Here is a 25,506-nt window from a genome sequence, read left to right on the forward strand (position 1 = left end):
CCTATCTTACATGACAGGATAATTTGTCTCACCAACAGTAAGTAGTTTAAACAACTTACCAAACAAGGACTCTAACTGGTTTCTTTTTCTTAAATTGAAAGAGAAAAGTTTCACATCAAAGTGTAGATACTTGGAAGGGTGAATAAGGCCTAACTTTTGCCTAATGAACCATGCATTCCTGCTGGATCAAGAGTTATGTGACAACCAATGTGCTTGGAATCTCTTCAAGTACTGATACTGTCTGTATATAAACACCTAGCATACATGAAAGCTACCACAACAGTCCTTCCAAGACTGAAATTATTAAGACTAAGTTAAAATACTCCAGAAGTTAGTATTCCACACAGCATCCCGTTTGCCAAATTAAGCATACACGTCCCATTTGACCACATGTGACAAACTGCAAAGCAGGTACTAAAGAAAACAAACGACGTCCATAGTTAAAACCAGTTTGTCGTTGAGGGAAAACATCTAAAATCCTTAATTAAAAAACACAAATGAAAGGAAAGCTTTAACTGGTACACACTGTTCACACCTATATTTCAAGTTTGGAAACGCATATTTGCAAGCAGCAATACAAAAAAGTATCCATGAAGAACGCATAACCTCTGAAAATGATGGAAACATCCCTGCTACCATTACATTTCTAAATACAAAACTGACTACCATATCGCTGCTTCTGTGTAGCGAGAGAAGTCCATTTTCAAAACAGGTAAAATCCAGTCTTTAGGTGTGAATGGCATGAAGGACAGTCTTTTTTTAAAATTTCTGAGTTGTGTAGGATTGTTAAGCATGCAAGCCTCGTGGAGGAGGGTCCACAAAGGAGCTGGGGCTGGCTGAGGACGTCCAGTTTAGGCCAGAGCCGGGAAAGCCTCTGGGTCATCTACATCAGGGGCGGAAGCACTGGACTGGAAGAGAAACAGAGAGGGGTGAATAGGACCTTCTCCTGGGTGATCCCCCAAGCACATCCAGCCAGACCCGCTACGTCTGCACCCCACCCCCCTCTACTCATAGATGCACCACGGCTGGTTTTAGACAACCCATACAGAGTGTAAAATTCTGGGGCACAAAAAATGAGCACATGTCAATGGTTTGTTTCCAATTTCTATAAGCCACATAAAAGCTGCTATTCAGAGTACAGTGTTAACGTTACTAATGAAGGTTCTGGCTTATAAAAATGGGAACTTATTTCTCAGACTACAAAAACTTAAAAAACAAAAACAAAACTTAAATTTGGGGTAATGCTCCTTACAAGGTATCAGCATGGTGATGTCTTTCTTTCCCCCATTCCCAAGAGCACTTTGCTAACAGCAAAGTCCTTAGCATTCATATTCTCTTTTAGTAACAGCTACTGCTAAACCCCAACATGACCAGTGGAGACCAGTTTGTCCTTAACAGCAAAAAAGCCAAGTATATTTCTAGGAAAAGGGCAACTCTTAAATCTCTCCAATCGACGCGGGATGGGGTGTGTGCATGTGCACGCACGTATACATACACGCCACAGAGCCTAGCATGACCTGGGCCAGGTTGTGGCACCAATATTCCTTAAGTGAATAATCGGCTGTTGGGAATCCATTCTCTGTCTCGATCACTAGGCAGGTTTATAACTGCTTTGGGGCCATGACAGAAATCGTGAAGCCCTACTTCCCTGACAGCCAAGTTCCAAGCTGTTCTCCACAGCAGCCCCAGCGCAGAGCAAACAAGAAGACCACACAATGATGGATGGAAGTCTTCATAATCTGGCTGACCTCCCTCCAAAAGATGGATGGGTCTTCAGGAAGAGAGGCCTGCCCGTAAGCGAATGACTTGGGTGGCTCCTGTGAGTCAAGCTACTGATGAGCGTACCTTGTCAGTTCTGCTCCCGCGGTTGGGCCGTCCGCCACGTCCACGCCCGCCTCGCCCGCCTCTGCCGCCACGTCCCGGGCGACCAAGGTCTCCAAAATTGATCTCCAGCTGGGATGTGATATCATTGGCGGGCTTACGGAAGTGATGATCCATCACAGATTCTTCGGTGTGAGCCTGAAACAGAAGGGAAAGCCACTGAGCAATTAATGAGTCATGATGGGCGCTAGTTCTCCTGAAAGATAAAAACATTAAATTTACACATGGTGAGAACACAACTTCTTTAAATCTAACAGATGCCCTCTCCCAACTGACCCTAGAACTGACATTGCCTAGAAAATGCTCCCCAAGCAAATCTTCCCCCACCCCCCCGCCACCAAGTGCAGCACACAACAGGATGACCCTCAGGACGGTCTCCACACTGGTACCTTGGTACCATGCACCCAGTTTTTCCAAATAGATTAAAAGTTTAAAAACAAAAGGCTTCTTTATAGGTTTATGATTCAAAAGGAGTTTCAACCTAATTGGATTTTTTGCAAATTTATCTTGTTACTCAAATAATAACATCAACAGAGAGAAAAGATCTCAGCACTGAATTTAATTAAGAAAGCTATCACCTGCTTTAAGTTCACCACCCCATGCCATCTCATAAGTGACCTGCTGTGTTTTGACATCTAAAAGTTGTCACTAAAGGAAGAGGCATCAAAGTCTTATTGATAATATTCCCAGAATCTTGAACTTTCTTGTATTTGCTTAGTACATCCAGTCACATTTAGGTCTCATCTGTATTTTATCAAGACAGAATTTACTAAAATATGTAACATACACATAGACAAGTTCACATAAACTTGAACGGAGTCATGCATGCAAATGACAATGGTACGTTTGTGTAAAAGGTACATCCCTGGAAAGTCATACATAATAAACTGAAGCATAATTTAAGAATAGGAATTACTTAAACGTTTCTGTGGGTCCTTTGGCGAAGCCAAGAATGGCTCCCAAATCTCAACAGACAAATCCAAGATCTCCATTATGTTTGTCTGAAGTCATAAAAATATCTATGATCCTAATCTGTAATGCACATAAGAATCTGTAATTCTGGACAATGTCCACAGCACATTAGGATTAGGGTAACAAACGGAGACCTTTATGCTTTCTCTTGTGAAATATACAGCAAAAGCCCAAAAGGCTAAGAAATGTTTTCTCGTTGAACCAAATAGGAATGAAAAATGAAGGTGGCTCTTAAATTTTGGAAAATCTACTTTCAAAACAAATGTCATCCTTTGTAACTAAGTTTACAGAGCAAATGGAATCTCCAAATAATAAACTGTTCAGAAACAAACACTGTATGATATCCACTGAGGTTTAACAATGCTCTTGAAATACTAATTCCCAGTGATACCCAATTACTTTATAACCATCAGTCACGGACACTTCCGGAGAAGAGAAAGTAAGTGGATTCTAAGAAGAACGCTTAAACACAATTTTCCCAACTCAGCATTACCCTGAGATGCTGAGGATGAGGAGGAAGGCTCATTGGTATGTCTCTAGCTCAAGGGATTTTCCCCACCTCCCCTTAGCCTCCAAGGTAGATGCTACTGCCAGAAGACAGAACCCTGGGCAGATGGAGCAAACGGACAAGCATCATCCAGGTAGTTTTACTACGTTATCTTCTGTTCTAGAGCAGCGTACGAGGATCCAGGCCATCAGGAGTTCTCATCTTAGTAACGTCACTAAGGTGAATGTGACATGTGGCAATTCAAGTCATTTAACCACGCTGTGCCTCAGTTTCCTCATCTGTAAAACGGAGCTAGTCATGAGGATCAAATAAGATAATGAATATGAAAGGGCTCTGAAAATGCTAAGAAAAGCAATTAGAAGTTATTCTATTGCTTCTATGAAGCAACTCCAACTGCCCAAGCCAGCCAAGTGCTATGGACACTGCAAGGATACAAGAAACCTTTTAAATTACTACACACCTGGTGAGATCCTTACACCCAAGGAAGGGAAAATGGAACATGAACCTTACGCTACAGCTTCTCTGCACAACAAACCATCTTAAAACTAGAAAAGAAAACAAATGAAAAGATCAGCACCTCATTCGACTCCACAGGGCTCCCCTGCACCTCTGCCATTCCCTTCGTCTGAGGTAAGTCATTGGTCCACACCCCAAGAAAAGGGGGAGAAAGGAATAAATGAGATTACATATGGAATTAAAAAAAAAAAAAAGGAACATGAAATTTCTAAAGTGAAAAGTCCAAGACAAAAATACAAAGGCATAGCTACCATAGGGGCTCAGGAGGAACAGGGCTCCAGGTTTCTCTTTGCCAACTTCAGGTTGCTGAGCCACATTCAGGGTCATGCTATACAACTTTCTTATTCCCGAGTTTTACAAAATGCAACCTTGAGGCCACAACGTCAAACCAGAATCTGGACCCCACCTCATTCTGTCACAATGCTTCTAACCCTAGGCAGCTAGACAGTCATCTGTGTTTGGGGCCAGGATCAAAGTGAGTCAGAATCAATCTGCCACACGCAACTTTCCCTGAGCTTTGCCAGGACAAAAGGTCCCTGACTAATACTTAATGAAAGTCCAAGGTAAAACCATGTGGAGGAATCCTACAATGAAATCCTTCATCAATGTTCCTAACGACTCCTACTTTTTCTTGGGGGCGAAGCTGTGTTCTCTTGTGTTAAGGCTTACATGTAGCACCAGAAGGTGGGATGCAGTGGCTGCTACGGAAGCAGCTTCACTATTCTGACTGCTACCTCACTGTGCCTTCCACTAGCATGGAATGGCCATGGCTCTCCTCAGATACATGACTTATACGGTGAGCATCTCGGGAAGAAACTCTAAACAGGTGCTTATGGAATAAAGCCCAAATGAAAAATTCTGACTTTACAGCATCTCACACTTAACCTTTTAAGGAGGTTTTTCTGTGAGCAGGTGGTGAAAGGCATTTGTTTCCTAAAATGTTCCAAATATTAAGTTTCAGTACACCTTACTCTAATCGATGTGTCCCTGAAAAGGTTAAAGGTTAAGTCACAAATGGTAAATTATAGATGCAGAAAAGAAGCAATTTGTAACTACTTATCTTTATGAGCGGTATATCCACAGTTAACGTAGTAACAAGAAAAAAACCAGGGAATTTTTGATAACAAGCAGCTCACTTAATTGCTCCCTGACTTAAATGATCTCTTCTGTGAAATTAATGAAGACTTTTCTGACAAGCAATGGGCCTCACTCAGGGAATACGCAGTGACTTCCCAGTGTGGCCTATAAATGAGCCTTGACCTAAACCTTTGGGGATTCTGCTGCTCACTATTAAAGCACCTTTCCTTCCCCCATCTAGGCCTGTTGAGGAGTTTATATGCAAGCTGAATAGGAATCCAGGGGGTGGAAAATAAAGAGTTGGATACAGAGAATAACTCCCAGAATTATGAAAGATGCATCAATGGAAGAGAAAAAGAAGGAGCAGTCCTTAAGTCTCAGTGAAGATGTTACCAGGTACTTCAAATGTTATTCATCATCTTTTACACCCCACCCTTCCCACTTCCCCCCAAAGCAGAAAGCAGCAGTCAGGGAAGAGAGAAGGCCAATCCCTGCACATATCTTTCGGCAAGAAGTCTCGTTCATCCAGTCAGCCAAGATACATACGATACAGTTAATGACTCCACAAAGAGCTCTAAGCTGGCGAGCCCTCTGCCCGCTCTTGCTTCTTTGAATCGTTTTGCTCATCTTTAAAAACTCATCTTTTTAGCATCCCTCAATGCTTAGTGGCAACTCGATAAAGACAGAGGTGACGCCCCAATGCTTTCCCTCCCCTCACAGCACAGCAGGCTGCTTTTCCCAATGACAACAAAGCCCATCTGAAGAGGAAAGCAGAAAGCAGAAATCTGTGGGGGCTTCTGTCCAGTTTCCCACCCTTCTATGGCCTGGCCTCCCTCTGCCCACCAGCAGGATGCCCGGTACCTTTTGGTAACCAGCAAGCATACAACTAGCAGGCGGAACGCATACTAGGACCATGCTTGGTTTCCCCCACCTGTTCCTCAACCTATCGCTTTAGGAGGAAAATACAACAACCCATCTGATGGGTTTCTAACCCCATAGATGTGAGAATTTTAATAAGGCTGAGCCAGTCTCCCCACCCCTAAGATACCGCTGACCAGGAATGAGTGAGGCCAACAACCCCAAAACATCAGCACAAATGTCAACAAAGGTAAGACATATCCTCAACAGTAAGAGGGCCAGCATGAAGTAAATGGTTAATCATTGTTAACTGCTAACAGCCAGGCGCTCTGTTATGCCCACAGTCTCATTTCCAGGCAGACACTACAAGTACAGCAGAGAGGCTACCCCTGCCTAGACCATGCTCACATGGATGCCAGAAGGACCAAACACGGCATCCAGGTCTACTGAAGAATAAATGTGATGGCATCTACGAGGATGCTGAGGTGAGCCACGCCCAAAGACCCCATCACCTTCTGTGACCCTCGAGTCAGGCAGACCTTATCAGGATGCTGCTTACGAGTCTCTGGTGAAAGCTATGAGGAAGGCTCACGTCCAAAGCCAGGACAAGTGTGACCTTCTCCAGGGTTTCCACAAGTGCCCACATTTCTAGCCTCCTCTTTATGACATGGCTTTACTCCCAATTCAACACACTACAGGCACAACTTGACAAAAGTTTGCAAAAAGTGTAACCTAACCGAGACTCAGACAGAACACTGAAGGCTAGCCAAGCCAGCGCCAAGCGCTCACACTCTCTCGGTTCAACAATAACATTCTAGGCAAAGGATTATGCAAGCAGTTGCGGCAAACATCTCCCAAGCCCAGCAGTGGTCTCCAGGTGCTCCGCTGGGAGCCGTGCACGCCCCAGGCCACCGCAGCACAACTCACCTCCTCGCTCTTGGACTTGTGGAGCACAAAGCCCTTCTTCCACTGCCCATCAGCACCCTCGTTGGGTTTGCGGATATTAAATTCTACTTTGGCCCGGTCCTTGTTCTGAATCGCCTTCCACTCATCCAACGTCATCTCTTTGGGGCCCTCCTCCTTTACCTCTTCCACTTCATTTTCTCTGTGAAGAGAAAAGTTTCATAAGACAGCGAAGTGAGAAGAGGACATTATTTTGCCCCACTGGTATACACCTTTAAAAAAACTACAACACACACAACACCACAAAGGGTGAAGTCAGAAGAGTAAACACGGGAAGGCCCAATGTCTCAGGGCAGTTTAAGCTGTTAAAGCTCAGAACTGCACTAACACTTCTGGGACACTGCACGGCAATTTCTTCTGTAAAATAATGTGATAAATGAGTCGTTTTTTATCTCATAGAGATTTACTGATATTAAATGACGAGTTCACAATCTGTTAAGATTAGAAGAAGGAAGCTTAGCGATCCTCCCTTCATTGTAGACATGAGACTATGGCAAGGCAAGAATCACTTATTAAGCACTTACTACAGGCCAGGCACTGTGCTAAGCCCTGAGGGGTGGGGAGGGAGGGGTGAAAGAAATGGCACAAGGAAAAGCCCCTTGCAGAAGGTGGAAGCTGAGTCCTGATGGACCCCAGGGAAGAAGGGAGAGTGTTCCAGGCACTGGGAGGACGCCAGGCTGGGAGAGCTGGGGTAAGGACAGCCAAGTAGGCAAGGGCCGAGGTGTAAAGAGCTCCATGGGCCAGACTGAGAATTTTCTATTTGACCCAGGAGGGACTGAGGCCAGTACTAAACTTTAAGCCCATCACCTCAGCTGCTGAATTGAGGGCTGGAGGGGAGTGCAGAGAAGAGACTTGAGACAGGAAAAGTTATCACAGGTTGTCACTGTATGATGCACAGGAGACTTGAGAGATGAAGGTAGAAACTACAAGACTTGGCAAAATGTGAGAGTATGTCGCTTAGTAAGAGGGCAGAGTCAAGGATGGCACTGAGGGTTGAGAGCCTGGGTACCTGGGAGTGTGGTGGTGTCCTTGACAGGTTAAAATGGGAAGGGAGGAGGGGGCTGGTGTGGGGCAGGAGATAGTGAGTTGTTCTGAAATCAGCATAAAATTTCAAAAAGCAGCACCATCTGATTAGATTTTTAAAAGTGACTGCTACCAGGGAAGATGGAAACTGAGCAGGTAAATCTCACCAAAAGCCTTTATGTGATGGGCAGGTGAGACTGGAAAAGATTTAAGTGCGGCCGATGACACCCTGCCACCATTAGACTGCCAGCGCTGAGCTCTTTTCAGCTACGACAACATCACAAACCAAAGATGAAACTTAGAACCACACAGAATCACTGTTATCACTGAACTAAGCCAACTATTTTTAAAATGACACCACATTTGATCCTGTTACTCTGAATACTATTAGCAGCATGTTGACAGCAAAAGAGTTTTTGTATCGCAAGATATTTTCAAAACGTTATTTCATCCTTTCAAGTTTTTTGATGGATGTTGTCCTCAGATGGACATTATCCTAAAGAAGTACACACAGCATCTAATTTGTAAATGACTCTACATTTGTTCAGGTGTAGGCTCAGCTTGGAGAACCCCGAGTAGAGACAACCTCTGAAGATCCAAAGTTCTTTCTTTCCCCACCAGGGCCTGCTTTTAACTCCCTCACTCCACACAACCAAACCCGACCAAGAGGCTGATGACCCACCTCTCCGCTGGGCACCAGCACAGACTAGCCATAGAGGCCACCTCTATCTGGCCCAGCGACCAAGAGGCCTCAGTCAGAAAGGTACCAGGGCCATAGCAGATGGCACATAAAGCCACCCTAGATTCCCAATGACGAACTCTCAAGGCAGGGAGGACCTGGGAGGCAAAACCAAAATTCTCTCAGATTCAACCTTCAAACCAGCTGCTATACGTTCCTAAAAGGGCGCTTGCCAAGGAAAGCCACGCTAAGGAGAAAGTGCGATCATTCCTGAACCGAAACTCTCAGGCTAATCTGTCCTCAATGTGATTCACAGCGTTATGCTTTTTTGATAGAAAATAACATAAGAATAGTTCGAGTAAGAAAAACTACAAAATATGTTTCAGCATTTGATTTGTCAAGTAACTGCTGTGTTCTACTCCATTTGTTAATGTGTTAGTTATCACTAGCTTTTATTATTGTTACAGAAAAGTGGTTGGGTCCTACTGAACCTGCTATGGACCAAACAGCTAGGTGGGGCACCATGGTGCACAAAGCGCTGGGCCTGGCCTCAGATCTTCCTCGAGTTCAAATCTGGCCTCAGATACTCACTAGCTAGGTGACCCTGGGTGAGTCACTTAACCCTCTTTGACACAATTTTCTCATCTGTAAAATGAGCTGGAGAAGGAAATGGCAAATCACTCCAATATCTTTGCCAAGAAAACCCCAAATGAGGTCACAGAAGAGTCAGATACAACTGAAAAACAAAATGGGCCAGGCACTGTATGCTAAGTTTTTCATATGATCCTTACAACAACCCTACAAGGGAGGCAGTTATAATTCCCATTTTACTGATGAGGAACCTAAGGCAGACAGAGGTGCAGTGACTTACCCAAGGGTCATACAGCCTATGTCTGAGGCCAGACTTGAGCTCTGTCAGGTCATCCAGACCCCTCTTCTACTGTGTCCTGGGCCTGCTCATTTAGAGTGAGGAGGAACATGGCTCCCAATGAGGAGCTGCTGCCACTGAGCAGGGCAGGCTACTTCTTCTCTCAGAGAACTATTATGAGAGCCCAATGAGATAATATGCGTAAAAGGCTTTAGCAACCTACATCAAAGCCAACAACAAATAAAACTAAACAAAGGGCTGGGAAGCCTACATTGTTCCTACCCCACTTTTCCACTTGCTGAGGAAAATCACTCCCTCTCTTTGCTTTATTTTCCTCAAATGTGGGAGCTACCGCTCTGCCTGGGTAACCTACAAGCCACCCTGTCTCTCTCACCCTTTACCGGCTCTACCTTCTGCCCCTTCTCACCCCTCCAACCACAACTACCCAAGGGCAGACCTCTGCTACCTCTGACTCCGGCTACTTACTATAAGAGCCTCCTGCTGGGCACCTCTGTCTCCCACACCCCACCTCCCCCATTCTTTCACTGGCACATAAGCCAAGTGGCTATCACCAAAGCACAGGGGTCTGACCATGCACATCCTGCAGAATACGCCCACCTTGGGCCTGCCATCCACAACCCAGACTTCCTCAAAGACCACCATGGTCATTACTGTTCCAAGCCCACCCCCTACATCTCCAGAAATTGTCTGCATATATGTTTCATTTACTTCTCATGAATATATCCTCCCAAGAAAACATGCAATCTTTGAAAGCACTGACTGTCTCACTTTTGCCTCTGCACCTTTAGCACTGAGCCTACAGCAGCACCTAATACGCGCTTTTGGACAGCAATGCAGTATAGCAGGGAACTAAGGAATTGGGAGTGAGGGGCTGGCTAACTTGACCCAGGCAGGTTGCCCTAGGGCAAGTTCTAACCCCTCTGCCTGGGCCTCAGCTTCCTGTGCTGTAAAACCAAGGAGAAGGCCCTGAGACCTTGGAGAATGAGGCAACAGAGCCTCCCAGCTCCACACGAGCCACACAGCCACCATTCCCCCAACTCTGCTGACACAGCAGCATCAGGGAAGGGGAAAGCATTCCACAAAGAGGCAGGACTCGACTACTCAAGCAAGAGGAAGAGTACAGATACATGCCCAATGTTCATCTGGTCTGAAAGACGTACTGATGAAACTCAAGACAAAAGATGACAACAAGGGTGGGCCCTTGGGATTGGACACGGAAGCGAGGGACCCAGCAGCACCTCGACAAAGCGCCTTGTGCCCAGGAAGGTGACCCAGCTGCACCCTGGATCTTCCCCTCCAGCCTTCAGGACCTTCCTGGGTGCCCACTGCCATCCCCAAGCTTCCCTTAAGGAGGTACTCAGGCTGGACACTGCTCACTTGGCTGGCACAGCCTTCCCTGCCCGGAACTTTGTTGTTCTGGGAGATCACAGTAGCCTTGCTACTCACACCTTGAATGCAACACTCTGCCTAGAGACCTTCAGGATTGAAAAGCAAGAGTCCCTCCGACCCCAGCTGCCACCAAACCTCCCCTTAAGGAGGGCTCCCTAGGCCACCCAATTTCCCACCCAGCTGCCTTCCTCTGGACCTCCTGGCCATGCCCTAGGGCTGGACAGCATTCTACCTTCCTTTTGTAATCTAATCCAATGGTGTCTTCCCCCGTTTGAATCTAAGCTCCATGAGGGCAAGGATCTGTATCCCCAGGGCCTAGTTCCCAAATGAAAACTCTCCGGAAGCACTAAGGAGGAAGAGATGTACGCAGCGGATAGATGATAGCTGCTTTTCCACTGATGTGGAAGAGGGAATCATGTCCTGGGAATAACACGTGGGGAAACTGCTGAGATAAATTTGGGTTCCCCATACAGGAAAACTCCCTCCCAATCAATGACAAGCACCTGAAAGTCCATCTCATGGGCCTTCCTGGAAGGCTGCAGGTTCCTCTTCCTCCTCACCTGAGATCTGCGACAAAGGCTTGACCACAATCTGGCAGCAACATGACCACTGGTTCTCATTCACCTGTAGTTCTGACAGACTCTCATTCAACGATTCTTTGATAGATATATGCAAACTGGGAAATGCAGGTTTAGGGAGAAAGGATGTTCTAGAAATGTACACTTGGAGTTCAGGAGAAAGATCAAGGTTAGAAATTCAGCTTTGTGACTTATCCATGCTCAAGTTCATCAAATTAAGAGGTCAGATGAGATGAACAAAGGAGAGAAAAAAATCAAATGTCAAAGTCAATGACAGCCAACTCCATCCCAACAGCCAAATTCAAATGATTTCAGCTCCTTGAGGACAGGGACTATTACCTATCTTGTTTTGGCCTTTCCGGTCTCCCACGTCCTACAGAGCACACAGAACGCATCTGAGAAATGCTCATCTAAGGGGCAGCTAGACGGCACAGTGCATACATCACCAGCCCTGAAGTCAGGAGGACCTGAGTTCAAATACAACCTCAGACCAAACACTTGACACTTACTAGCTGTGTGACCCTGGGAAAGTCACTTAACCTCAATTGCTTAAAAAGAAAAAAAAATGCTCATCTAATAAATTAATACTTCTTTAAGCAAGAAAACTACCACAACAATGCAGGGCCTGTTTTTAAATCTTTTCCCTCCCGGCACCTAATAGGTATCTCAGATACTTGCTGACTTAAATTCGGCAGTCCCCTGGTGACTGCTAAGACCTGAGCAGTCAATCAAGAAGAATGCCCACCCCTGAACACAAGGGGCAGCATTGAGCAGACAGCGGAAATCCGCTGCTTGCATCTCTGCTGTACACGCGGCAACCCCCTCCTTTCTTGTATCTTGTAAAGCTTGATTACTTAAGTTTGAAATGAAAGAAGAGTGCTTTAAGCTTCCCCCCGCCACAGCAGTGATACAGAGCTCTCTCCTGGAGAAGATGCTGCCAGGCGCCAAGCTGGCAGGCTTCAAGGACAGTCCTGAAGACAACTTCACTGCCAGCCCAGCCTGCTGGAGGTCAGTAGCTGTCCATCACCAGGCTGGATGAAGCTAGGAACTTTTGTAGCCGGACCAAGTCTCCAGTTGTACAAGAGCTGCAATCTGCATGGATGGAGCACCTACACACCCCTCAAGTGTGCGGGGAATCCCTAGCTATACTGGGTATCAGGAGGGCCTATTAAGAAGCTCCCTATCTAACTAACTTCGCAGTCCAATCACTTAACCCACGAGCTCCCTACACCACGGATGAAGTACACGAGACACTGGGGAGAAAGACAAACGCCAGAAGCAACCTCTGCTCAAAGTGCTTCTACTTGCTGGGGGAGGCAGCAGGTGCATGCACAGGGACAGGACCAATCCAAGGCAGTTTGGAGAGGGCACCGGCAGCCGGGGCAATCAGGAGAGGCTCCCTGCAGAAGACCATGTCAGCAGGGTGGAGGGCTAGCCCAGATTAGCTCTGGACACCCCGACCCAATTTCTGAAGCATGAGATGCATCTTGAGGCATGACAGCTATTAAGGAATTAAAGAGTTGTGATCAAGGGAAGAGGAAGAGTGAAACAAACTGGACCCAACTCTAGCAGAGCAAACAGAGTACAACACGAAAATCTTTCTAAGGAAGCTCAGCCCTGGAGTGGAAAGGGGGTGGGGCTGGGGTAAGAATAGTGCAGATATTTTCAGATGCAGGTGAGGCAAAAAAGCCAGAATGCTAGAGGTACCCACTGGAGAAGCTGACCACACGCCTTTCACACTGTCCTGTGACCAGATGTTCCCAATTTCCCCCCATCTCTTTGGTTAATGCTTTTACTTCTGATAACCCTTCTCTTTAGCAAATGTTCACAATCCTGCTCCACTGGGGTAACTGATCACTTGGGACAGGATTTCAGATGGAGGCTGTCAGCAGCCTGTCATGCTTGTCTTAAAGGAGCAAATATAAAATTAAAGGCACTTCAGCACTAAACCAGATGAATCCAACTTATCCAAACATGCCAATATGGTTATCCAGACTGCTTCATGTTCTAGCCTGACTTTCACCCACTTGATTTTCCAGATGTACTTCTTTTATACCTAAACCATATGTAAGCTAAGAGCCTTTATCTTTCAAACCAGATTATCCTAAGGGGATGTGAACATTAGTATGTAAATACAATCTTTCATTCTGTCTTAAAACCTAGACAGGGAAAAAAATGACTATGTATGTTCACATACGTGGGCTATGGGAGAATGGTTTTAAAATACTGGCTACCTACCTGACCTCTCAGAATCATGTCTCTGTTGATATAAAAGGAAAACTATTATTCAGATACAAGAATCCAGGGATTTACGAAACACACAAATGGTGCAAAACTGATTTCAGTGTCAAAGGGAAATACAGCAGGCCCTTAGTGCCTCACAAGGGAAGGGCAGCTGCATTTGAAGACTTAACAGGTGCTATGCACTACCACAACTTCTGTCCGTCCTTCTTCCCCCAATTCTGGAACTCTCCCAAAGCAAAGCTTTCTACCCCAATACCTCTGGCAAAGGTCCCTCAGAGACTCGCCAAGATCCTAAATTAACTGGTCAGTTTTCCCCTCACCTCTTCCTTGTCATTGTCATCACTATTCTACTTTCAATCAAACGCATTTTCTGATTAGACCAAAGTGCCCCAAGCACTGTGTGACTCTGTTCAGAAGAGGCCACAGCTGGGGGACGGGACAGGAGGCCAAGGGGCTGGCTCTTCTGCTGCCACAGAACTCACTTATTTTCTGTATCAGCCACTGGGTGCTCTTCTCCTTCAGGGGTCTCCTCGGTCACAGTGGTCTGCTCCAAGTCACTGCAATTATAAGACATTGGTTTCTGAATGTAATGGGGGCCCCCTCTAAGGAGAGAAAGAGAGACAAGAAAGGCATCTGGTTCGTTTATACATTGCCCAGTCGTACAGCCTCTTTACCCAAATAAAAATATCAAATAACCCCCACTCCCCAGTACATTCATGAACCGCACAAATGCCCAGAAAATGAATCAAGGCACTAGTCCCTGGCAGTGAGCGAGATTCAGATATAATAGGTCAACTGCTACATAACCAGAACACGCTTAAATAGCTTAAAGCCATCAGAACTAACGTAAGTGAATATAAGAATATGCCACAGAAAATGCTATTCAAATAACATGACTGACTTTTCCAAGAGAATAGCACTTTCACAAATACTGGGAAAGGAATGAAAACTTGGATAACTGAAATTCTAATTTAAGATAAATTCTAAGAGCACTGGCCCTGGAGTCAGGAAGACCCAAGTTCAAATCTGGCCTCAGACACATAACATTCATTACCTGTGTGACCCTAGGCAAGTCACTTAACCCCAACTGCTTCACCTCCTCCCCCAAAAAAGATAAATTCTAACTTACTAATGATAGAATTTTTCAGCTGATGGAAACTTTGATCCCTTAACATAACACACCCATTTTAGGATCATACTTGGTGCAGTCAGGAAGATGTGAGTTCAAATCTGGCCTCAGATACTTATTAGCTGGTTAACACTAGGCAAGTCTTTTCATTTCTGTCTGTCTCAGTTTCCTCAAGTATAAAATGACCTCCCAGGGTTTTTGTGAGGATCAATAAGAGGTCCTAGACAAATGAAGGCTATTCCTCTTACTTCAATCATTAGTCTTAGAGGTAGAAGGTACCCCTGAGGCCATCTGGTACAATTCTTTATTTTACAGATGAAGAAACTGAGGCCCAGAGATTTTAAGTGATTGGCCCAAGATCACACAGGATGTCAGTGATGAGGCAGGATTGGAATACAGACCCTCTGATTTTGAAGTTATTGCTCTGTTCCAGCCAGTCCAGAACGAGCATTCCCTCCCTTGAAAAAGTGATGCCCATAAAGCCGGGACAAGGCACAGAAATTGTACTTGGAAGAAAGCAGGCAACTCACGTTAACTCGTCTTTGACCGTTCCCCAATTATGCGAACCGCTTCCACCACGCTTGTCCTCGTGCTTCAGACCACTGAAATGTGAATGTGAGAAAGAACTAACAAAACTGAGTTAACATTATAGTGACTGAGGACAGAAACTAGCTAAGTGTTACTAAAATGAACATTAAATTAAAATCAGCACAAAAAATAAATTTGAGACTTACGATCTATCGCTTCCACTGTGCCTATCAAATTCCCTCTTTCCACGAGAGTCAAAACCATCTCCTCTGCCCATTCCACGGCCACGCCCACCTCGGCCTCTTCCTCCAGGACCGCCACGACCTCGGATCGGCCGGTCAGTGATAGGCCTAGGACGTAAGGAAAAACTGTCATCTTTTAAGAATATTTATGGAAACCTGAGACTTACACATGTGGACAATTCATAGAACACAAACGACAGCATATTGACAATACTGCTATGAAAAGGGTAATCAAATGGGGGAAATTATCTTGACACACCTAACATTTTGCTATATAGGGCTCGAGATCCTTTCACACAGGCCTATCTGAAGGTGTTTCATTAGGAAATAGACAACATCCTTAAACTGTTCTAATACTAAAACAAATCAATGTCTGATCTGTGAGAGTGAGGTTTGCCATGCTTAAATTATTTGAAAAACACCAAAGCTGGGTGCTATATTTGCTTTAACTTCATAATCTGGCAGTATGAAATGGTAAAAAATCCATAAAGACTCAAGTGTTGCACAGAGTAGTTCCTTACAAGGAATTTAGGGATTCATATGTGACAAATCAGCTTCCCCTAAATCTAACAGTGGGTTTTATCAAACAAACCCAAGGCTAACCACAATAATAAAAAGTTCTTACTAGAAAATCTTCAAATGAGGATGGGGGAACCAACGAATTTAGGGACTCTTAAGACTCCTTTGAGGCCAACTGCACAGTAAGGATGGTAAACTTTAAACTTTGTCTTTAGTAAAGTATGACCCTTGTAAAGATTTCAACAAAGAGGAAAGATCGAAAGCTTACTTATCAACTGAAAATTCTCCTCCTTCACCCTTTTCTTCAATTGATTTTTCAAATCGTCGCTCACGAGGTGGTCGCCTTTCTGGTCTCCTGTCAATTGGTTTTCCTTCACCCTGAAGTTGCTGGTCAGGCCTTCTACCAACTCGTCTTATCCCTAAAATGATAGATAATACACACAGGCATGTTATTTTTGCCACACAAAAAAAGAAAACTATCAGGAAGCTAAAAGAAAACCGAGTTCCCTAAAGGAAACATACAGCCTGTTAGGAAAGGTGGTGGTCAGGGACCCTGAGACCCAGCACAAGGTATTTATGAGGTTCCCCTTTAGAGGGATGGTCTAAGTCTGATTTTCAGCAAACAGCCCTCATTCTGAATAACTATTTGCTCTAGCCATTTCAGGAATCATTATTAATTTAACTCTTCTAGACCTGTACCGATCTTCAATTTATGTTTTTTAAGAATCAAGAAATGACGTTCTACAAATGAACAGTTTAACTTGATAAAGTCACCTCAGATAGACCACGTGTGTAAGCATTTGCAAATTACACTTAAAAGACAAAAAGCACATGCGCACGCGCGCACACACACACACACACGCGCGCGCACGCACACACACACACACACACACACACACACACACACACACGGCCCTATTTAGCTCACTGACTGACCCTAAGAAAAAGCTTAAAAAGCCACTGCTTTGCATTCACAACATTTCCTGAAAAGAACGAACAGACTTCCGTATTTCCTCATTGTGCCAAATTAAAAACGTGAACACATACAGCAAAGTATGGGATTGGCAAAGCAAGGAGCACCAAAAACCCACCTCCTTCCCAGACACTGCGGCCTACGCGATGACCTGACAGACATCATATAAACAGGAGGCCAAATAGGAGAGTTTTCTTGAGGCTAAACTCCAAAGAGTTACTTTCTTTTCTTTGCCCTCCTAAGAATTTCTGCTGCTTAATCCTCTTCTAAAAACAAACAAATTTGACCTGTTGATTTATTAATATTAGAGTTAAGTTCCTTGAAGCCTGGAACGATCTCCTTTTTTTTTTTTTTAATCCTTGGTGCCTGGCACATAGTAGGCACTTAAATATTGACCGATATTTTCATTCTTTTAAAATCTTTAAAGACAAAAACAGGAATCCTTCTGGGCATTACATCAACAGAAAACCTAAGCTGAATGGTAAGTTAAGTCAATGGTGGTACTCTACCATTCTTTGTGGCCATGCCTCAAGCCTCCCAATGACAGCGGCGCGCAGCCCTTTAAGTAGGCAAGGCTATTTAAGCAGCTTGCTAACCCCAGTAGATACACAGGGTTAAAGACTTTAAGCAGCTCAACTCAAACGGCTACACCTTCTATTTTTTTTTGGAGAGGCTGGGGGGTGGGGGGGGTTCCACCCTGAATCAATTCACTGCAGTTACTTATTTAAGAAATTGCACAATTACTAAGGCACAGGGGAGATATTATACTAATTTACAGTATGGCACTCAAAGAAGCTATGGTAGCTCACACAACCCAATTCTAAGAATTCCAAGTTAACTATGCACGTGCTAAAGTGTATTAGACCTTATACCATGGCAAAGGAACACATTACTTGGGAGTAAAATAGTATTTGGGTGGGGCTGCAGGAAGGGGTAGGCATGATGATATATCCAAGCCAAACACACCCAAACGAACAATAGCTCCGGCACCCAACAAATATTCAACAGCAATTTACTGGGCCCCCAAAAGTCTTACTAAATTAACGGGCTCTACAGAGGGCCCAAACCCAAGGTTCTCTTTTTAAAACTTCCACAAGGACAATAGCATTTTTCATTTTCAAGTTTTCCAACACAACCCGTACGACCTGCATCTCCAACACACCAAATGGTAACATGTTCAACTAAAAGATTAAACAATGCTAATCAATTCAATTAACTATCAACGTCTTGCTGGGCATCCCACGGGATTCACAAGCACTGGACTGGGAACACAGACCAAACTTCAACGAATGCCTGGTGACGGACTGCCTTTCCTAGCAGGCGTTCTGCTAAGTTCCAGCATTTGCGGTATAACATTTAAAAAGCTCTTCCTACGACTAGAGGTCGGTAACTGTTGAAAATCTGAGCAAGACTGTGACGGCTGGCATGCAACATTGTCCAGAAGCAGAAAGTGCCTTCGTGAGCCCTTAGAGCGACTCTCTACGTTTCTCACAAACCATCCATCTCCAGACGACAATTTGGTTGCAGTCCGCTCTCCCCAATCAGGAGAACCAAGGCATTAACACGGCTTCACCTGCCTCCCACTTCTCCCGGGCGCTGCTCAGGGAAGGAACACTAAATGCGTTTTAAAGCGCGGGGGCGCACGGTCCGGAGCTGCAGCGCGCCCCCCCCCCGGCACACACACTCACACCGGCCCCCCGCCGCCCGGGTCTCCCACACAAAAGCACGGCCTGTCAGCACATTCGGCCGTGCGGGCTCAGGGGCCGTTCCCCGCCTCCGGGGTCCTCCCCGCGCCTCGGCCCGGCCACGCGGCCTCGTCCTTAGTTTCCTCCCGGTGCCCCCCCCCGAGCCACGTGCGCCCCCGCGGCGCCCTCCGCCTCGACCTCCCCCCCCGCCGCCTGGGCGGCCCTTTCCCGCCCCGCCTCAGTTTCCCGGGGCCCGCGAGCCCCTCCCCCTCCCCAGTGGAGCACGTGGTTGCCCCCGCGGAGCCTCAGTTTCCCGCAGGCGCGCAGCACGTGGGCGCTCCCCCCACCGGGCCTCAGTTTCCCCCTCGCGAGCACCTTCTTTCTTGAGCGCGGCGGGCGGCGGCGGGGCCTCGTCCTTCTTGTCCGCGGCGTTGGCGGCCGCGCTGGCCGAGCCGGCGGCGGCGGCGGCGGCGGCGGCGCTGGGGGGCGCGGGAGGCGGCGGCAGCGGGTTCTTGCGGTCCTTCTGCGACTCCTTGCGCAGCGGCTTCCCGGGCGCGCCCCCGCCGCCCCCGCCGCCCGCGCCGGCCTGGGCCGCGGCCTGCGCCGCGCTCTTGGGCCCGGGCCCGCCGCCGCCCCCGCCGCCGCCGCCGCCGCCGCCGCCTTCCTTCTTCTTGTTCTCGGCCGCCTTCAGCACCTCGAAGGGGTCCGATTCGTCGTCAAATAGCTGGTCGAACCGGTTGGTGACGACGCAGCCGAAGCCTTCCTGCAGGTGGCCGGGCATGATGGGGCCCCGGCGGCGCGTTCCTCCACGGATTGCAGCGGGCCGCGCCGAGCCGACGGCGACTGCTTCAGCTCGTCCCCACAAGATGGCCGGGCCGAGAAAGAGACCGCCTTCTCTTCCGGCGCCGCACACACATCCGGGAGCCGCCGGCGCCGCGGGGCACGCCGGGAAGCGCAGGCGGCCGGCGCCGCTCCTCCCGTGCCGGCGGCGGCGCGGACTACAACTCCCAGGGGGCAACGCGCGCCGGCGGGCGCGAAGCGGCGCGGGGAGGCGGGGGTGGGGGGTGGGGCGGGGAGGCCGGGAGCCGAGGACACCTGCCGTCTCCAGCCCGCGCCCCCTCCCCCCCAGCCCTGGAAAGCCGAGCCCTGCCCGGCGAGGGTGGCCGGTCGCACGTGTCGAGCTCGGTCAAGGTCACTCCTTCCTGGCGACCACGTGGGGCCCGCCTCCCTTCTCTTTCCAGGCTGGGAAACTGAGGTCGCGCGAGCCGCCCAAAGTTAGCCAAGCATCCGAGGTGGGCAGAAGGCTGCTTGCATTTATTAAATGCCCCCTGCATGCGGGGCGCGCCACCGAGAAAGCAGACAGCAGAGCCTGCCCTCGGGGAGCTTACAGTCTAGCATCTAGATAGGCGCTGGAGCAGCGGGTCCTCTAGACCGTGTTGCTAGAAATGCATTGGGAGGGTCCGCCTGGGGCTGGGGGCTGGCGAGCCGGGGTCCAGAGGGCGGGAGATGGCGAGCTTGTTCCGAGAACGTTCTACGCGTGCAAGTCTCTGGTCCCCAGGCCCCCCAGACGGGGCGGAGAGCGTCACGGGTCAACGGGGCCCTGGCACAGGCAGCGCCCCCCGGCAGCGGTCAGCTGCGCGGCTTCCGCACGAAGCCCCCAGGTGCATTGTGTGCACGCCCGCAACCCGACCGAGCCCTGCGCTAGGCGATCGTCAGGACCGCGGCCACGGAGCTCCTTCACGCTGGGTTTGGTGCAGAAGGAACGGTCCTGGAGAGTCCTCGGCCCTTCACCCTTCTCCCAGGGAACGCCCCATCTTCATTCGTTCACCTGCCTTAGCATGAGAGGCTTTCACTCAGGATTGTCCTTTTCAAGCCTCTGTGAGATTTCAGTACCGTGGCACTCCGGGATAACAGTACGTTTTGTCCTAGTCCGTCCACAGACGTTTATTAAAAACTTACAGAGAAAGGCGCTTTGATGAGGCTTGAGGAAACAAACAAAAAAAGGCAAAACCTCGTTGCCTGCCCTCAAGGAACTCACGCTCTAGTTTAATAGGGAAGACAATATGCAAATATATGTGTGCGTATGCACATGTGGAAAGTTACACAGTATCTTTGTATGTAGGGCACAGTGTAAACGAATGGCAATTTCAGAGAGAAGGCGCTTGAGGGCAGGGTGCCGTGTCCTCCCCCTCTCCTTTCCATCTCCCTTTCCTGTGTGGTCTTCCCCCTTTTGATTATAAGCTCCTCGAGAACAGGAACTGCGCTAAACTGTGTAGCCTCTGGGCTTAGCACGGCGCCATTACTATAGGAAGAGCGGCCAGGCAACTCTCTGGGACCACAAGATCGGGGCGGATCCAGCTCCCTCCTCCAGCTCTCCCCAAAATGGCCGCACGTCTGCCCTGTTCTCTTTTCTCCCATCCAACCGTCACTTCCCTTGTAGGGTTTTGTCCTGACCCCTCTAGATCCTACACCAATGTAAAGGAGACAGAGATTTGGTGGGGGGTACTTTCCCCACCCGGGAAACAGCTCACAGAAAGGGGGTCTGGGAATTTCCACTCTTCCTCCCAAATCCTAGAATCAATCCACCCCAAGGAGCACACCAGGTGTGGAGGAAATCGGGTGGGGGGCTACATGCTGGGGAGACAGACAAAACAAAAGCAAATGAACAAATGAACGCCCTGGGGAGTTTACAGTCTATTGGGGGGTCAGCAAAGGTCTGTTAAACCCCAGCAGTGCAGGAAGAGGCTGGTTCAGCTTTAGAAAAGACGGGGTCTCTGCCTACACAATGAGACTCACGAACAAGCAGCTGAACTACTGTGAGAAACACATCCAGATTTTCCTGAGGAGGAAGCTCTGTCTACCAATGCAGATAATAGTGATGGCTAACATCTCTAGATCCCTGCAATGTTTGCAGCCTATCTTATCTCATTTCACCCTCACACGAACCCCCGAAGGAAGGCTGTTAACAGTATTAGCAGTTATTAACCCCACCGTCCTAGAGCTAGGAAGCTTCTGAGGCAGAACTTGAACACGGATCTTCTGGATTCAAGTCCAGTACTCTATTCCCTGCTCAAGTGGCCAGAATCAGAGGGTGGGCTTGAACCAGGGTCTGGGGTAATTGGAGGCTTGCTATCCACTAGGCTGCACTGCCTTCCAGGGTCTCAGAGAAGTGTTGGGGTGAAGTCTCTTAATGACCGGGAGGATCAGGGAAGCCTTCTTGGAGGAGGCAGGACTAGAATTGGGCTTTAACAAGCAAAGGCCGATTTAGGGCGTGCCAGGCACAGAGAACAAGCTGGACTTGAAGAAGGACAAGGCTTATAACAAGAAGCAGAGAATGGAGGACCTAAAGATTTAACTAGAGTTGATGGGGGGGGGGTACACTAGATTATGGGTGTGTATTTTTTCCACTTTCTATTTGGGCTGTATTTGGTTACATATTTACTTGTCTCCCCATCAGGAAAAAAGCACCTTGTGAGCAGAAATTGTTTCATCCTTTGTGCTCCGATGCCCAGGGCAGCCTGGTTTGGCAGGAGGAGTTTAATGAATGCTTGTGGATTGATTGATGCTAAGGAAAGGAGTCTGAACTCTGCTCTGTGGGCAGGAGGGAGCTGGTAATGATTTTGTCCCAGAGGAGAGAGATGGCCAGAACCAGAGGTAGGGAAAGAAGTGAATCTGGCAGAAAACCATATAGAACATCTTAGAGGGGGAGAGACAGAGACAGAGACAGAGACAGAGAGAAACAGAGAGAGAGACAGAGAGAGAAACAGAGAAAGAGAAAGAGAGAGAAACAGAGACACAGAGAGAAACAGAAAGAGACAGAGGGAAACAGAGACAGAGAGAGAGGGACAGAAAGACAGAGACAGAGAGAAACAGAGAGACAGAGAAACAGAGAGAGAGGGACAGAAAGAGAGAGAGAAACAGAGAGAGACAGAGAGAGGGACAGAAAGACAGAGAGAGACATAGAGAAACAGACAGAGAGAGAGAGAAATAGAGAGACAGAGAGAGAAACAGAGACAGAGACAGAGAAAGAAACAGAGAGAGAGACAGAGAGAGAGAGAATGAGAATAATACATGTCAGGGGCTTCCCATTACCCCAGGGCCCAATAGAAAACCTTGCTGGGTTTTCAGAGCCCTTCTTAACCAGAGCTCTTCTTCCATCTCCAGTCTTCTCAGGCCTGCTTCCCCACCAGGTCTTCTTCTGTCCAGTGACACTGGCCTGCTGGCTTTTCCTGGAAAAAGACTCCATGTCCTGTGACTGTCCCAGCTCCTGGCGTTTTCTCCGGCTGCCCTCTGTGCCTGGAAAGCTTGTGCTTCTTCCTCCCTGAGATGGGCCACTGGCTTCCCTGGTTTCCTGCCTATCCCAGCCAAAAGCCTACCTTGGACCAGAGAAGCCTCCCTCCCAGCGGAGATCACCTTCAATTCACCCTGTATGTGTCTCGTCTACCTGGAGTTGTTTTCTTGTCTCTCCCACGAGACCGTGACCTTCTTGAGGGCAGGGACTGTTTGGGGTTTTCTTTGTCCCCCTCGTGCTTCGCAGGGCGTCTGGCACACAGTAGGTGCTTAGCCCATGCTTCTTGACTGGCTGACTGACTGAAGGCTGAAAAATGATCTCCAAGGTAGTCCCAGGATCCCCTAGGGCCGTTTTTGGTTTATCTGATTGATATTTCAGGGAAGTGCTTTTCTTGGGGAAAAGGAATTGATTGTTTTGCTGGTGAGTTCCCTAGATCACTTTTAGATTTATTTCCCTTAATTTTCAGTGTGAAGTTCCACACGCACACACATACATACACACACAGAGCTAGGAATTGGAGCTAGATAACTCTTGTGGATCAATACAATTCAAAATCAGCAAGACCCGAGTTCAAATTTTGGCCTCAGACCCTCCTGAGCTGTATGACCAAACGCAAGTCCTTTTACCTGCTCGATGATGAAACAATAGGGAAATGGGGCATTGGCCTAGCTTGTCACATGGGAGGAAGGGGTAGGAGTAATTACAATAGCTAACACCTGTAGAACCTTGGGGATTTGAGGGAGGTTTTTGCTTTGAAGCACTTGACATTTTTTTCTCGTTTTGTCATCATATATCGATAATAAAAATAAATTCTTTTTGATTCTTGATTGGTGTCAGCCCCATGCTGATCGATAGCTCTCTCGATTTCTCCCCTGAACTCCAGTGACCCATCACCGTCGGCACACTGGCACATCTCTGCCAGCTGGATGTCCCATTAGCTTCTCAAACCTCACGCCATCACCCTTCCCCTCAAAAGCTCCCCTGTCCTCGACACCACCCTGTTTGTAGTAGAGGTGCAGTTTTCACGGCCAGCCACGTTCATAATCTCCAAGCCAGCCCCGGCTCTTCCTCCGGAGCCGAGTTCAGACGTGGCTACCTGCTTATCATAGCTCCCATCCGTCCCTTGGCACTAAGCTCGATGCCCCCACCCTGGGTCAGGCCCTTATCACCTCTGCTCTGAACAGCTCCCAAAGCCTCCTAGCTGACCTCCCCGCTTCCCGTCTCTTACTTCTCCCATCCAGCCTCCATGGAGTTGCCAAAATTATCTTGCTGAGACATTCAAGGGCTCTGGCTTACGTCTAGAGTGAAATACTGAGTCCTCCGTGCCAACTGGCTTTATTTCATAGAATCCTACTGCACGGGCTCAATATTCCTCTCAAACTGGCCTAGCTGCCCTGTGAATTCAGGACCTGGCCCTGCCTTGATTCCTTCAGTTTTCCCCTTCACTTCGTTCAGGACTGGGATGTCCTGCTTTCCCATCTTCAACTCTCAGAATCCTCACCTTCCTTTAAGGTACAGTTCATGTCTCCTCCTCCTCTTCCTCCACAAAGGTAGGCAATATGGTGCCTGGGAAAGAGTGCTGGAGATCTGGTGTCAAAGGTCCTAATTCTGCCTCTCCCGTTTGTTACTTGTGTGGCCTTGGGCAAGTAGGTTACTCTTTCTGGGCCTCAGTTTCCTTGTCTGAAAAATGGGAGATCATCTAGAGGTTAAACGCTGCAGGTATTATTTCCCCATGTTGCAGATAAGGAAACCAAGGCCCAGAGAAATGATGTGGCTGGTCTGTAGTCAGACAACAAGGAAGCATCAGAGGTGACACTGGGCCCAGATCTGTCCACTACAAATCCAAAACTCCTTTCACGACCCTCACGGCCTCTCTAGTAAGTTGGATGGATCTCAGCTTGGCTACTGGCCATATTTGTCTACTTCTAATGGCTCCTGGGGCCATGACTGACTTCTGGAATTCTGCTTCTCTGTCCTGTCTTTGTCTCTTTTCTCTCTCTCCTCTATCCCTCTTTTTGCCTCTGTCTCTCTCTTCCTTTCTTTTTTCTCCTTCTCTTTCTCTCCCTCGTCTTCTTCCTCTCTTCTTTCTCTCCTTCCTCTTGTCCTTGTCTCTGTCTCCATCTCTCTTCTCTCCTTCTTTTCTCTATCACTTCTTTCTGTGTAGATCTAGTCACATTACTCTTCTGCTCTGAAACGTTCAGTGATTCCTCATTGCCAACTAAGTAAAGTTCAAACTCTTCAGCTCATCATTCAAGACCATCCAGGTATGGCAATGCTTTGCCTTTGCAGCCTTATCCCATATATCAATTAATTAGCCAAGTGATCAACAAGCATGTCCTACTTACTAGCTGTGTGACCTTGGGCAAGTCACTTAACCCCAACTGCCTAAAAAACAAACAAACAAAAAAAAACCCCAAGCATGTCCTATTTACATGCCAGGCACGTGCAGTACCTCACCTAACCACGTATTCTTGGGGTTCCCTCTCTTCCTTCTTGTCAATATCCTTTTTCTTGGGGATGATCACTGGGGTTGATTGGAGATCCTCCAACTGTCAATGACTT

At 47.7% G+C, this 25,506-nt stretch overlaps 1 protein-coding gene and 1 long non-coding RNA gene across 9 annotated transcripts; one reads left to right on the forward strand and one right to left on the reverse strand.

The window, feature by feature from the left end:
- Positions 1-510: 510 nt before the first annotated feature.
- SERBP1 (SERPINE1 mRNA binding protein 1) lies at positions 511-19,549 on the reverse strand. 8 transcript variants are annotated; one of them, XM_020993010.2, is made up of 9 exons: positions 19,029-19,549; positions 16,264-16,414; positions 15,441-15,584; positions 15,237-15,308; positions 14,060-14,179; positions 6,740-6,917; positions 3,939-3,986; positions 1,846-2,019; positions 511-908 (listed from the first exon to the last, which is right to left on the reverse strand). In XM_020993010.2, exons 1-9 carry the CDS (start codon positions 19,432-19,434, stop codon positions 852-854), a joined length of 1,350 nt encoding a protein of 449 aa, XP_020848669.1. In that variant the 5' UTR covers positions 19,435-19,549; the 3' UTR covers positions 511-851. The 8 variants fall into 8 exon arrangements, with proteins under 8 accessions (XP_020848669.1, XP_020848668.1, XP_020848672.1 ...); XM_020993009.2 differs by having other exon boundaries at positions 15,237-15,332; XM_020993013.2 differs by having other exon boundaries at positions 14,060-14,134; positions 19,029-19,546.
- A 181-nt stretch (positions 19,550-19,730) lies between these two features.
- On the forward strand, positions 19,731-23,771 carry LOC144457874 (uncharacterized). The gene is made up of 2 exons (XR_013487465.1): positions 19,731-20,566; positions 22,818-23,771. It is a non-coding gene; the product is annotated as an uncharacterized LOC144457874 (long non-coding RNA).
- The last annotated feature ends 1,735 nt before the right edge of the window (positions 23,772-25,506 follow it).

The sequence above is a fragment of the Phascolarctos cinereus genome, unplaced genomic scaffold (assembly GCF_003287225.1).
Source record: "Phascolarctos cinereus isolate Bilbo 61053 unplaced genomic scaffold, phaCin_HiC Scaffold_5;HRSCAF=322, whole genome shotgun sequence".
In the NCBI taxonomy this organism is placed as follows: Eukaryota; Metazoa; Chordata; class Mammalia; order Diprotodontia; family Phascolarctidae; genus Phascolarctos; species Phascolarctos cinereus.

What these genes read in the sequence shown, in the direction of transcription:
- SERBP1 (XM_020993009.2), bottom strand. Translation starts at nt 19,434, where the DNA reads ATGCCCGGCCACCTGCAGGAAGGCTTCGGCTGCGTCGTCACCAACCGG. An exon ending in CGCCGCGCTCAAGAAAGAAG is followed by an intron (nt 16,415 to 19,028) that starts GTGCTCGCGAGG and finishes CTATCATTTTAG; the next exon opens with GGATAAGACGAGTTGGTAGA. An exon ending in GCCCTGTGGAGTCGAATGAG is followed by an intron (nt 2,020 to 3,938) that starts GTGCTGATCTTT and finishes CTTCTGTTTCAG; the next exon opens with GCTCACACCGAAGAATCTGT.